At 39.4% G+C, this 13,978-nt stretch overlaps 2 protein-coding genes and 1 pseudogene across 3 annotated transcripts; all 3 read right to left on the reverse strand.

Annotated features, from left to right (window-relative positions):
* Positions 1-5,112: 5,112 nt before the first annotated feature.
* LOC104750810 (chlorophyll a-b binding protein 7, chloroplastic) lies at positions 5,113-7,132 on the reverse strand. 2 transcript variants are annotated; one of them, XM_087493431.1, is made up of 6 exons: positions 6,590-7,132; positions 6,337-6,503; positions 6,080-6,233; positions 5,761-5,893; positions 5,559-5,651; positions 5,113-5,481 (listed from the first exon to the last, which is right to left on the reverse strand). In XM_087493431.1, the coding sequence occupies exons 4-6, from the start codon at positions 5,863-5,865 to the stop codon at positions 5,179-5,181; spliced, it is 501 nt and encodes a 166-aa protein (XP_087349557.1). In that variant the 5' UTR covers positions 5,866-5,893; positions 6,080-6,233; positions 6,337-6,503; positions 6,590-7,132; the 3' UTR covers positions 5,113-5,178. The 2 variants fall into 2 exon arrangements, with proteins under 2 accessions (XP_087349557.1, XP_010470961.2); XM_010472659.3 differs by having other exon boundaries at positions 6,080-6,226; positions 6,590-6,858.
* Positions 7,133-7,805: 673 nt separating this feature from the next.
* LOC104750811 (sphinganine C4-monooxygenase 1) lies at positions 7,806-10,204 on the reverse strand. The gene is made up of 2 exons (XM_010472660.3): positions 9,574-10,204; positions 7,806-8,626 (listed from the first exon to the last, which is right to left on the reverse strand). Exons 1-2 carry the CDS (start codon positions 9,796-9,798, stop codon positions 8,072-8,074), a joined length of 780 nt encoding a protein of 259 aa, XP_010470962.1. The 5' UTR covers positions 9,799-10,204; the 3' UTR covers positions 7,806-8,071.
* Positions 10,205-10,726: 522 nt separating this feature from the next.
* On the reverse strand, positions 10,727-12,248 carry LOC104753725 (uncharacterized; annotated as a pseudogene).
* Between the last annotated feature and the right edge of the window lie 1,730 nt (positions 12,249-13,978).

Here is a 13,978-nt window from a genome sequence, read left to right on the forward strand (position 1 = left end):
TGATATGAGCAAAAGAGGTGGTCGGCGATATGAGCGAGAGAGGAGGTTGGCGAGTTGAGGTTGGCGCGTTGAGGTCAGCGAGATTGAGATTGAGGTCGGCGAGTGAGATTGAGGTCGCCATCAAGAGTGAGATTGAGGTCGGCACCAAGAGTGAGATTGAGGTCGGCGAGAGTGAGATCGTCATCGTCGAGGTCAGCGAGATTGATATTGAGGTCGGCGAGTGAGATTGAGGTCGGTGCCGAGAGTGAGATTGAGGTCGGTGAGAGTAAGATCATCATCGTCGAGGTTGAGATTGAGGTTGCCACCGAGAGTGATATTGAGCTCGGCGCCGAGAGTGAGATTGAGGTCAGCGCCCAGAGTGAGATCCTTGTCGTCGAGCGGGTCGAGAGGTGAAGAGAGGTCGGCGGACAAGGATTCATGAGTGCTGAGGTTGGTTCTCGCGAGATCGGCGGATAGAGGTCGGCGGGACGCTGCGCGATGCTCCGGAGTTCGGCAAATTCTCATTCCAGGTCGGCGCTTGTCCTACCATTGGGGCGAGCTCCGAGGTCAACTCTTAAGATGGGTGTTCATGAGGTTTGATCGTCAATTTGAGGTCGGCACTTGTGATAGTGCGGGAGAAAGTTTTGAGGTCAGCACCAAAGTTGGAGGTAGGCACAGAGCTGGAGGTCGGCACCAAAATTGAGGTAGGCACCAAGCTAGAGGTCGACACCAAGATTGAGGTAAGAACTAAGTTTGAGGTCGGCAACAAGCTGTAGGTTGGCGCCAAGAGACTCGAGCGTGAGAGCGTCGAGCGTGAGAATGTCAAGCGTGAGAGCGTCGAGCGTCGATTGTGAGGGAGGCGAGCATGAGGGCGACAAGCGCGAGAGAGTCAAGCATGAGAGCGTCGACTGTGGGGGTTGCGAGCATGAGAGTGGCAAGCGTGTGTGAGTTGACTGTGAGGACGTCGAGCATGAGGGCGACATGCATGTAAGCATATGTTTTATATGCAGTAAGGCTTTGTGATTTACCGGAGTAAATTGGTAGGCGAGACGGACTCGCCGTACCTTTAGGTGCGGCTTTTGTGTCCGGCTTATCCTGTGCGTGTTTGGGGTTGGCAAGAACTTGCAAGCTTGAGCTTGGCTTATTAGTTCAGGCGCCCTCAAGCTAGTGCGAGACTTGCTCTGCTTTTTGCTTAATTTCGAGATGTATTTTACGGGGCGAGACGTCTCTCGGCTTACCTTGTTACGTGTTTCGAATACCAAGTTTTAGGTTGTTAGTTGAGATGTGCTCGTCGTACCTTTTAAGTGCGGCCCTGGTGTTCGGCTTACTCTGTGGGTGCCCCGAGTTCGGTAAGAGTGTGCAAGTAAGAACTTGGCTTATTCAAACTTGACTGCCTGCTAGCTGAATGCGAGACTGGGCTCGGCTTTTTTTTGTGCGGATTATTTCACCGTTGCATCCATGTGGAACGCGTTTTAAATCGTACACCTGGCCAGGGCGAGAATGTAGAAGGTGTACACTAGTTAAGACGGACTCGTTCGAGAGAGCTTGTTTGTGATTACTCGTTCGAGAGAGCTTGTTTGTGATTACTCGTTCGAGAGAGCTTGTTTGTGATTAAATGTACTCTTGCGAGTGTAATTTTTATTTTTATGTTTTATTATAGCTGTGTCTTGTAAAAGGCTGCCTACGTACCCTTGAAAAGGGATCAAACCATTTATAGTTCATTTTGCGAAGAAAGATCTCGGTATGACGAGCATTCTTTTTTTTTTTTTTTTTTTGGCCCAAGTCGCCTTGTTATTTTTCGATTTGGCTGAGTTCCACGACCGGTTATCTTGATGGATGGATTGACCTTGCATATTTCTCTTTTTCTACCTCGATATACTTGTTAGCTCGGTGCAGTGCATCGTTGAGAGTCAGAGGCTCGTAGATGATAATATCGTCCCTAAAGCGAGACCCATATGCGAGAGCATTTTGGAGAGCGGAGATCGCAGTATCGTCTGCAATGGCGAGCTTTGAAACAACCTTCTTGAATCGTTCCATGAACTCTCTGAGCGATTCGTCGTCTTCTTGGTACATCGTCCAGAGATCGGCGTTAGATGCCCCCTTTATCATAAAGGTCGAGTGGTGTTGCAGGAAAGCAGCGGTGAGCTCGTAGTAGTTATCTATCGAATTGGCTTCAAGACGAGAAAACCGACTTAGTGCGTCAAGGACTAAGTTTTCCACAAACATCTGACAACATCCGACATAATATTCTTCAGGACTAAAGTGTGCTCGGTTGATTGCAACACTCATCGATGTTAAGAAAGGTTTTGGGTCGGTTAGCCCGTTGTACGGGATGAATTTGAACTTGTTGATGTAACAAACGCGAACGCTAGAGATTCTTGTCGTGAAGGGTGAGCGTTGAGCCTCTTCGAGCACCTTCTCCAAGTTGGGGGGCAACGCTTGTTGCTCGATGTATCTTGGCCGAGATGTCCTTTACGATCGCTTCGAGTCGCTGGATTTTTTTAAATCTTGTAATCTTTCAGGTCGTCTCGCGAATGGTGGTTTGACAGTGTTGGAGTCGGTTGGCTCCTATTACGCTTGCTACGAAGGTGCGTCTGGTCTTGATCGGCGGGCACCCCATCCCTGGTGTGGTCTTCGTCTGTGATGGACGACGGTCGACGTCTGTGACTCTCTGATCGTTCCTCGACTGGCGGTGACACAGGTGGTAGTGTGTCCAAGTTGGCAGGGTAGCTTGTGTGTCGATGATCGTGCCTTCTTTGCTGGAGTCTGTTAATTTGGTCATGCAATGCTTCTTGTTTTGCAACGAGTGCGTCGAGCTGCTCAGTTGTTCGTGTGTTCCGACTATTGAGCTTGTCAAGGATAGTCTGCATCTTATCGTCGAAGTTGTTCCTCTGCCCAGCAAGCAAGGGAGTTGGGAGCGCGGCACCATCAGTGACAGCTGGAACCATGGTTTTACGATGCTCGTCACATGCGGTAGCAAGAGGTGGGATTGGTGCGTCGAGTACGGTATGCATCAGTTCGTCGAGTCTGCTTCTTTGTGCTGTGGGCAAAGCATTTGGAAGGGCGGCATTGTTGACGACGGTCTGGTCCGTGGCAGGTCCGGCTTCAACGTGTGCAGCTACAAGAGGCTCAGATGGCGCGTCGGACGCTGGCGGAGAGATTGTGTTCGGCAGGGAGCCTTCAATTGAGATCGTCGAGGAAGGTAGAGGCGGGACAGTTTGTGTTCTTGTTCGTCCCCATCGTTGCTCCGTTGGCTGTTCGGAAGTGTTGTTGAGATCTTCGCTGGAATTCGTCATGAGTCTTGAATCTTTGTGGTAATATGGACCGTCGGTCTTGATTCGTCAAAAAAAGCGCTCTACTCTTGCCCCACGGTGGGCGCCAATTGTTTGTACCGGGGATTGCACAACACTAAATAAGCAAGATTTTGCGGGGAAAAGTTGAGCTAGTTCTTTTATTAACGAGATAATTCGAGGTCGTTACTAACAAAGAGTCAAGATTAAGTTCGTCAGTTCACAGAAGAACTAACAAACAGAATAATGACGAGCTCGAGAGAGCTCAGAAGTGGAAATGGATTACACAAAAAACAATAACAGATATCGATGCAAAGTATTGATCTCTGGGTAAAGTCTGGAAGTCAGGATCCTCTTCCCAATAAATGTCTTCTCCTTTTATAGCGGATTGTTGAGCTAGGGTTCCCATCGCGAAATGTCGAAGTTACCCTCGACGGAGTGTTAATAACTATCTCCAAATTTTGTTGGGCTGAAATCACAATTAATCTATGTTGTTGGGCCGAGTGGCATATTGAGCACAGCCCATATCTAACAAATAGTATGAAATTCTGGGAGTCAAAAGTTGAAAATCTTAAAGCCCAACCACCCATACCTCTGTCTTCGCGAACATGTTGTATGAGTATTAATAATGTCTTGGCTTTGTCTCTAGAAATCACATTTATATTGCACCAAAGTCTAGTCTATCTCCACTACCATTTTTGAATAATATATTATTAGAGTAACCGACCTCCTTAATCAATTCTCATCAATTAACAATACGATGATCAAATTATAAATTTGTAAGATTTTGGCTTGCACACTACAAAATTTAAAGAATCCATTATTAAAATACGACAAAATGTAATCTGTGGACACTTAACTATGTTCTGATTAAGTTTGAACAAGTGTCAACCCAAAAGCATTCTCTCTAAACATGGAAAAGAGGTTAAATGGAAAAAACCAACGAGTTTTGCTTCGACTTCAGCCACTACTTTGAGAACCCTTGCATAGAAAACCGATTTAGATGACAAAACATCCTCATAAGAGTGCATGTAATCCTTGGAAATAAATATTGTTCCTCATGTCATCAAAATTATCCTACTTTCCTTAAAAACCGTCCCAAAAAGACCATAAGCCGAAGCCAAAGAACATAACCAATTCAAAATCTGAACTTCGCTCAAATAAACATTGTCACACAAAAGTAAGTTTGATCAAACAAAGAGAAGTGGAGAAACTGATAGATTAGTGACTTAAATTAGTGGATCAATTGGTTACGTCCTATGCTAATAATTTCTGAGAACGCGAGTTCGACCCACAGGAATGTGGATTTTCTATAATTTTTTGGATGGATGCCACTTTAGGTTTATATATATAAATTTGTACAATACTATCGAGTATTGTTATCGGATCAACTGGTTACGTCCTTTGCTAAACACATGTGAGGTCTTGAGTTCAATCCACCAAAGTGTGGATATTCCACTATGAAATGGCCCTTTTCCCCGTGAGTCACCATCATCTTCCTTTTCCTTGGACTCCAATGCCCCAGTTTAATAAGACACTATACCATGTATAAAACGTGTTTACAGAATTACAGTATATAGTTGTAACAAGTGATAACGATGCGCTTCAACTTACAAAAGAGGGAATAAAAATATCCCATTATACTAGTGATCACTCGTTTTACAATCCACAAAACCGGAACACGTCGTATTATGAACCTATAATATGTTTAAGACTTAAAACAACACACTATACACATTCTATTGATTGTTCTTTTACAAATTCCTCAAGTTGCCAATTACAGGATTTAGTATTTAGAAATAGATAAAGTGTTGGTTATAGTTATCATGTACTAAGTAACATATGGTGTTAAACATATTCACGCATTGTCTTTTTTTGTTTTGACATATGTACATACATAGTAGACTCTTCATGTCTGAAGAAGCATGGCTACCAGATTGTTATGTAAGGGATCAGAGACATAGTCAACAAGATTTTGAACAGGACCTTTTCCAGTGAAAGCAGCCTGTGAATAGAATCCAAGCCATGCGACCATAGCTAGTCTCCCGTTTTTAATCTCTTTAACCTTAAGATCTTCAAAAGCTACCGGGTCCTCAGAGAGGTTCAAGGGATCAAAAAGCGTCCCTCCGGGATAGTTTATGTCCCCTGGCAAGTATATTCCCAGTGGCTCTAACGCCTCAATGCCACAGTATCTTGCATATTCCGGTCCTACCTGTATGCATAAAGGATTTTGTTAAGGGAATGTATGAGGTGAAGCAAATGTGTATTTGATGTCTGAATTCTAATTACCATCAAGAGTACTTGACAAATGGCGATTACAATGACACCTTGGCTTCCAGCTAAGTGCAGCCCTGGAATGCCCAAGTAGTCCAACGTTTCTCCCTGGTGAAAAACAAAGGCGTCCTCTTCTTGGTCATGCTACTGACTAGGAATTTGATAGTAGATGGTGAAAGATGTTTGAAAAAAAGAGAGCTAAATTACTGAAAGAAACCTGAAGCTTCGAGTAACCAACTCGCCACCATACGGGTTCAGCAAAATGGAAAGCTCCCGTGAGATCAAATATTTCAGGGATTAGAGCACCCAACGCTGCAAGCATGGCCCAACGAGCATGAAGTATTTCAAAGCTGCAAAACAAGCGCTAGGATCACTTAACTACTAATGGTCAACTTCAGTGAATTTTCAGAATGTTTCTCACATGAGGGGCAGTCATAGTTATTGGCTAGAGGAATCAGGATCTAGATGGACAGCTTCTAAGTTCTAAACTGTAACAAGACAAGGTTAAAAAAAAAAAAAAAAAAGAGAAGACTCACTTGAAGTACTTATCAAAAGTGAAACGATCCTTGCCAAGTCCAGCAACGTCGAATCCATAATCCCCAGGAAGTTCTCCTGTAAGGTATGGCGGGTAATCATATGGGATTGGACCAAACCAACGGGGACGTTCTTCCCCATACCACTTGCTGCACACTTACAAAGAACAAACCAAGAAAATTTGTAAGATGATGAGAATTAATACTGATTAGCCAAATTAATGGTTAGATAATCTATCCACACAAAATATTTAATATACCTGTCGGTTCTAGCCTTTTGAGCTTTAGCTTTGAATCTTGAAGAAGTCTCAACGGCTTCTTTCTTTTTCTCTTCCAATCTCCGCCGCAAAGATTCTCCCAATGAGCTGTTCGCGATTGCTTTAACCGCCGTGAAAGGTATCGCCGAGAAAACCAATACTCCGGCGAGCTAAAAAAAAAAAGCAAGAAAAAGTAAAATTAAAAAAAAAACCGAGGATGATAACAAATGAGAAGATAAAAAATTGAACCACAAACCTCTTGCCACGAAGCTCTGCAAGTCGAACGGGACCTTGTCACTGCGCCTCTGCTACTAAGAGGCTTGGGAACGACTAACCTCGGAAGAGAATGAAACGACGAATAACTTGAGGACAGTGACACCTTCCCTTGAAACAGAGCCATGGTTCTTGACTCAACCAAACCAACCAACCAACACTTGTGATAAGCGGTCTCCACTTGTTAATTTATGGGGTCAGTCCACGTGTCTTGCTATTAGCCAGTTCTTTTACAAACCCGGTCTTGTGCGAATCCATATATAGGCCCAATTAATTCAATTAAATAACAGGCCAAGTCGATATGTCCATGAACAATTCTTAAACGGTGCGCTGGACATGACTCAAGCTGTTCTCTATATGTAGTCTTCGTTTGAATGAAGCACTTCTTGTAGCTTGAGCATTGCACCCTCTTCAAAGATCACCTTCAGTCTTTCTAAAGCACTAGAAAATCAAGAAATTTCATCCTTTGCGAAAATAAGATATACGCATTCAGCTTTAGAACACTCATTTCAGTAACTCTCGTGACCTGCAAGGATTTGCCAAAATCATAATGAAAATTACATTTATTGAAACCTTCTAGAGAAGTCTACAAAAAACTAAACCACACAAAGCAAATGTTCTCCTTTAGAAATTAGAATTCACATTCCATTCATTTCAACAATTGAGATTCTTCCCATGTAACTAGTCAGCAAACCTTTTTTCATGGGTGGTTATAAAAGTTTTTATTATCTTTCATTTAGAAGTTGATGATTTGAAAATTTTTTTACCTCACGCAAGTATTAATTAATATTAGCGCTAAAAATTGGAAAAAAAACCTCAACTCTGTTTGTTTGAATTAATCAATCCTCATCAACAAGACTATGGTCAAATCAAATCAGTAAGATTTTGGCTTGGACTACGAATATTCAAAGAATCCAATATTAAGATATGAAGAAATTAAATAAATATGTGGACACACATATGTCCTGATTTTGATTTATTAACCTGATCAGGTTTGAGGTATGAATTATGAAACTCGTCTTTATTCCTTATCTAAAGACAAATGCATGAATGCTACAACCTCACAGATCTCCTCTGCACTTCAACTTCATCTACCTCAGCTCACCCACGTGCCACAGTTGCTTTATATGACCTCCAAAACTGCATCACTAAAATGTAACCAAGTCGAGTAAATTTAATTCCAATCTTCACGGATGCTCTTTGTAAACAAATAGATTAAAAATAACCAGTACGGTGTGGTACAATAATACATGCAAAACAAAAAACCAAAGTAGAACAACAACTCGATAATGTTTATATACAACAAATCTCAACTCCGACTACTTCGCTCTTGAAAAAAAAAAGAGGCAAGACGCAAACCAGTTCTGTTTCTGATTTAAAGCTACACCTCCATGACACAAGTCTATCATCCATCAGAAAACCTCAGTGCAGATAAAACAAACATATATCCAAAAATCCAAAAATCTTAATCATCTTTGAATTCTTTAGTCGGGCGTGCTTCAAATCCCCCGTCTTCTCTTTTCTCAAGCGAGTAAGGCATGTAAGTTCCCAGAATCCGATCCCACATGACAAAGAAAGGCTGAGAGAAATTGTATTTGGTTCCATAGAGCTGATGATGGATATCATGGTAAGCCGAGTTGTTCTTGAACACCATATGGAACAAGTTTCCAGGAAGCCAGAGACCGCAATGGTCATCCACGGTCTTGATTGTGGCGAAAGAGAAGAAGAAGATGGAAGTTCTTGGAGACATACCAGAGACTAGGAAAGATAAGGCGCCTCCAACTGTATCCAAGAGAAGACCTTCCACTGGATGGTTGTACAACGCTCCATATGCATATGGGACGATGAGACGGTGGTGTTGAGAGTGGATATGTTTGTATAAGAACCTGTTGTGATGCATATATCGATGCATGAAGTATTGCCATGTGTCGAGGATTATCATGGCCGTCACAAACTGTCTTGCTAGAACCAAAATGGAAAACTGTTGCGCTTTGTCTGCTTCAGCATCACTTCCTGTCACCTGCATAGACACAATAGATAAGAATATGTGATGAGTGTTAACGCAAAAACCCAGAACAAACAAACAAAAAAAAAGTTATTCCATGATATTTACAAATCAATCTATGAGGGACTCTATTTAAGACTTGTCTAGCAACTCATGCCAAGACATAACAAGTACTCAGGCTAAACATCATTCAATGCAGCAGAGTAGAGCTAACTAAGGCAAACAAGAATCTATGACACTGCTACATGGATTATAACAGCATTCCTGCTATCACTACATAATAACTCATTGCAATTTATTCAACAGAAAACCTTGTGAAAGCATAATTATCAGGCTTAGCAAAGTTTTCTATTGCTACTCATCAGAAAAGCTGATAAGAACCAGTATCAATATCTTCCTTTATTCCTCTCTAAATCTGAATACAAGTGACAAACACAGGACAACCAAACGAAAGAGAGTCCTAGGGTGAATTCTAAAGTACCCTAAGCTCTCCCCAAGTCCAAAACCAATTGCCAAATCACTAACAACGCCTTTAACTGGTCTCTTATACTCAAGCTTTCCTCTAAAGCTCTAACTCTGTTTCTAACACCAATCTATCACCAGTCTGATTCCAAGGGTCATCACGACTCATGAAAGATTGAGAAATATTCAACTATGAAGTAACAACCAATCTATATGATCTAAAAAAACAAACCTTTCGTTTAGCTTCCTAACTTTTGATTTAGGCACAGAACATACATAATTGGCAAAGGTTACAACCAAAATCAGTATCATTAATGCAAAAAAAAATCTCTTTTTGGGTGGACAAGGACAACTAACATCAACCCAAAAAGATTCAACAACCCTTTTTAAAATTCTTCATCATCAATCACATCAGATAGCAAAATTCCCCAATTTGTTGTTACCTTAACTTTTCACAAAAGCATAAGCTCAAAAAATGGGATTAAGAAAGAAAACTTTACCGTGAACAAAAGGATAGCGACAAGAGCTTGAACAACCTGCTGAAGAAGAACACCTTTGACAACAGAAGATTTCGAAACAAGATTCTTCTCTGCTTCTTCAGCCTTTGTATGTAATCTATAACTCTCCAAAGACGATAGCGCTACGTAAATCCCAGAATACAACCAATACACCACAATTGGAGCCACAGTTCCTAACAATTCATCCGATACAGCAAAACCCATCATTCCCTAAAATCTCTCCCTAATCTCAGATCCTCTTCTTCATTAACCAAAAACGCAAACAGAGAGGGGAAAATAAAATTTTGCAAAGATTTGATTTTTTTCACAGGAATCAAACAGAGGAAAACTTCCAAAGTGTTGATTTTTATCCTTCAAATTTGGGAAAGTTTGATTGTTGATTTTGAGGATGATTGTTTTAGGGTTTGGGTATTGTTGATGAGTTGACAAATCAAACGACGAAGAAGGAAAAAAAAAAAAAAAAAAAGAAACAATACTTTTGCGTTTTGTCTGAGAGACAGACGACGTGGCTGATCTGTACTCATTGAAAGAAAAATAATAAAAACAAAAATATCTGAGTTATCTAGTGTGGTTATATCTACAGTGACTCTATCTACGTGGCGGAATCTGACGCGTTTGAGAATTTGTGATGTGTTTTTTAAACCTTAGATTCTGTAGCAAATATCTCGTTAACGTGTTACTTAATTATTATTACTGTTAGCGATGGTTTTGTTACTCGTTTTAGTTTCATATCGTCTGCGAAACGGCGCCGTATAATCGCCATTTGAAATTGAGACAATTATCTCTCCTTCTTTAGGTTTAGCAAATCTATCATCTTAATTGTTAATTAAAATGATAAGCGATGACTAAACCCTTGATTTGGTTATTGAAAATTATTCCACCAAGGATCCAATGTAATGATGAATTCTTAACTGTGAGTACTTATACAAGAAAATTCCAAATACACCATTAATGGTCGTTTTTCTTCAACAATAGAGCCATCAAAAGGATAACATGCACACATAAACCGCTTAAAATTTTGGCTAATGGATGTGAGCCCCTCTAAGATTGGAGAATGGAGATAAAACCTTTGTCAAGAAACATAAGAAAAATAGATTGGGAGACTATGGGAATCAGTTTTTCTCTTCGTATATAGAAAAAACAAATTTATGGAAACCAGAGAGCCCGAATGAGAATTAAAAACTGGTCCAAGACATAACATTGTGTCTTAGTGATCAAGACATAGAGTAGAAGAACAAAGTAAAAAAAAAAAAAAAAAAGAGATCGCTTAGGTATTAATGGGAGAGTATTTGGCCTCAGAAACAACTTTAAATTCCGTCTCAAATTTCAACGTGTCTTCTTTGTCCAAGTAGGTCTGTTCAAGTTCAACTAAAAGAACAAATTTATCCCAACCCCAACCATTCTTTTCTACGTCGTGCCAGCAGCTGACTGCGAAAGAGAAAACGCGCAAGAAACATATAAAGTTAGATAGAGAAAGACGAAACACCAAATGAATATATATATATATATATATATATGTAGAAGGTTCTACTACTTTTGTTTAGTTAATATATATTAAAATATTATAACTGTGTGGTTTAGAAAATACTTGGTGTGCCAAGTGATTGGAGCCAAAAGGGTTTAGAAGTCGCACAATTCCTTGCATGAAAATCTTCTCATCTGGTTTTAGTATTTCACTATCAGCTAGATACAGAAAAACGGATAAATATTTGCCATCTGCTCTAGACCTGCCCTTCGGATACACCTTTAGAACCCTACAAAACAATAATTCTTGTGAACTTTTAAACAAACAAACACATATATGTGTGTATAATATATATATTTGTTACTCCAAAAAGTTCTTATAGAAACTCACCATTTCCTTCCTCCCATTGGAAAACTGTTTGATGTGTAAATCTCCTCTTTCAACTTAGAAAAATTCTTAACAATCCGCTTTACCAATGACATAATCCGCTTTACAACTCAACACCAAACTCACATTGACCTCCCTCGAATATGTATCCATTTTCAGGGTTAGTAAAAGTAGCATACGGAAGAACTTTTAGCAACCCCCAAACCAGTTTAAGAGCATTGAACCGCTTTACCTCAACATCTAAAAATACATAACACACATCAATAGATGTGAATATACATATTTATTTAGAGAGAGAGAGAGCAAGAGCATGAGTTGTAAAGTTCACCTTGAATAGTGAAGTACTTGTTTATTTTCTTATTGTAGACAAAGAAACGGAGTTTCGCAAACACCTCAGTTGGTGGGGTGGACACCAAGCTTGTGCTGTCGATTTCCACATACATCGAAATAAATCCACTCCCATTGTCTTTCACGTTCCCTTTTGGGTATACAATCAATCTCCTGTTTTTTTTTTAAACAACACATTGCATTAGCTAGATTAATATATATATATATTGATAATTTATGGTTCTGAATAATAAAGAGTGTATTAACGCTAACTAAACTCATGGATACACAAAATACAATCCGTATACCATTTATGTCCACCAGAACAAAAAAAACGAGATTGATATTTCTGGTCAGAGGAGGCAGTCGAATTTTCAAGTTGGGAGAAGTTGTGAATCTTGAGGGAGTAAGAAGAAGGAGGATGGTCTCTCTATTTCTGCTTGATTGTAGGAACTGGTGCTGAAATTGATGCACCCATTCTATTCTACCCAACACACTGCAAGTCTTGAAACTATGCGAATCTTGTGGGTGTCAAGCTAAATATTAGGGATTTATTAAATACGATGATATCCTTTAACAACAACAACAAAAAACAGAGAGAGACGTCAAAAATAAATAAATCAGATTTTTTTTTGATATACATCAGATTTGGTATACTTGTAAATATTTCTCTAACCCTAAGAAAATTCTGGTAAGTACGATACAGTATCTATTTACACTAGATTTGGTCACTTTACAAATAATATTTTTTTCTCCAAAAACATTTCGATATTTTTTTGGTAATCATAACCCTTTCTTTCTTGAAGGGGTAATCTTAATCTTTAATATTATCAATTTAAAATACATAAAATATGCAGGAATAAATATGATTATGAATAAAAATATTACAAAAATGCATTCAGTTGCCAATTGATATACTCATCAAGATTCAAGATTTCCAATTATTAAACATGTTTTTTTTCTTTCCCGCATTTCATAAAATCCAGGATACCTTTTTATCTTCTTACCTTTTTTAGTAAAGACAATCTCATATCATCGAACTTGCGTAAAGACAAACTTGCTTTTGGTATGAGAGACAGACATACGTGATACGTGGCTGAACGAACTGCAATCATCGAAATAAGAAAAATTAAATATCCAAGTTATCTAGTGTGGTTGGACATAGAGTGAGCCTTTCTACGTGGCGAATAAGCGTTTATAATTTGCAACGGGATTATTAACGTTTGATTCGGTAACAAAGTTCTTGTTAACGTGGTCGTTACGGTATCTGATTGCAACTGTTTTCGCTTCGTGATTGGTTTGTTTTGTTCCTCGTAGTTTTCTTGTAGTTTGTGACGGTGCCGTATACGTTGGAAGTTCGAAATATTTTGTAGAAAATATAGCAAAATATACATTATTAGCTTCACAATTAGTCAAATTTCCAATTTTTAAAAACTTGTTTTCTTTTTCTCAATATATTTATATCATACTTTACAATTAAGAATAATCTCATTATTGAAGAGAAACTAGTTTTTTATTAACAATCTATAAGCTATCCATTAAACTTAAATATAAATGGTGTTGATGTTCAATCTCCAAAAATAATAATATTTAGTGGGATTTTGGAGGGACGATTCAAGAAATCTCTTATTAATGAGCCATGACTTAGGCGAATTACAGAGCTTTTATGTGTAAAGTCCGATCGGACCGAGGGTTCTCGTTCGGCCCATCGTAAGACGTTGATCTTTGGACGAGCGGAGTTCGGTGTAGTGATGACTGTGACTAAGCGTGTGATTCAAGTCTCTCGGGAATTGTGGATGCCTTTAACACTGTTTTGTTCCATATTTATAGGGTTTACCGTCGGTTGTAGGGTATAACACTGATCTTAAATGGGCATCTGGATAGGAAAGGCCCATACCCAACAAATGGTTAAAATTGACAACTAGAAGTGATGAGTTTGTAACCTGTATTGAGAGCGCCAACAATCAATACCAATAAGAATGGATATGAGAATGAATAAATTACAATTGAATAAATTATAAATTTTGACTAAAATGTCTTCATATAACCCAAAACGTGATACCAGTAAGAATAGATATGTGAGAATATACTAATTCTACTATAGTATATCTATGCTGTTCCGATCCACTAGTTTGTACCTTGAACAAATTTTACCCTTGCCATCAAACTTTCCTACTTGAAAGCTACTTAATTAGAGTGGGGTTCCAA

Source organism: Camelina sativa, chromosome 16 (genome assembly GCF_030686135.1).
Source record: "Camelina sativa cultivar CO46 ecotype springtype chromosome 16, ASM3068613v1".
In the NCBI taxonomy this organism is placed as follows: domain Eukaryota; kingdom Viridiplantae; phylum Streptophyta; class Magnoliopsida; order Brassicales; family Brassicaceae; genus Camelina; species Camelina sativa.

Bases quoted from the DNA above. Each gene is read 5' to 3' on its own strand.
- LOC104750810 (XM_010472659.3), bottom strand. From the start codon at position 6,733: ATGGCTCTGTTTCAAGGGAAGGTGTCACTGTCCTCAAGTTATTCGTCG. The intron at 6,504-6,589 runs GTTTGTGGTTCA...TTTTTTTTTTAG, and splicing joins GCAGAGCTTCGTGGCAAGAG to CTCGCCGGAGTATTGGTTTT. The intron at 5,652-5,760 runs GTTTCTTTCAGT...GTTTTTCACCAG, and splicing joins TTGGTTACTCGAAGCTTCAG to GGAGAAACGTTGGACTACTT.
- LOC104750811 (XM_010472660.3), bottom strand. From the start codon at position 9,798: ATGATGGGTTTTGCTGTATCGGATGAATTGTTAGGAACTGTGGCTCCA. The intron at 8,627-9,573 runs GTAAAGTTTTCT...GTGTCTATGCAG, and splicing joins TCGCTATCCTTTTGTTCACG to GTGACAGGAAGTGATGCTGA.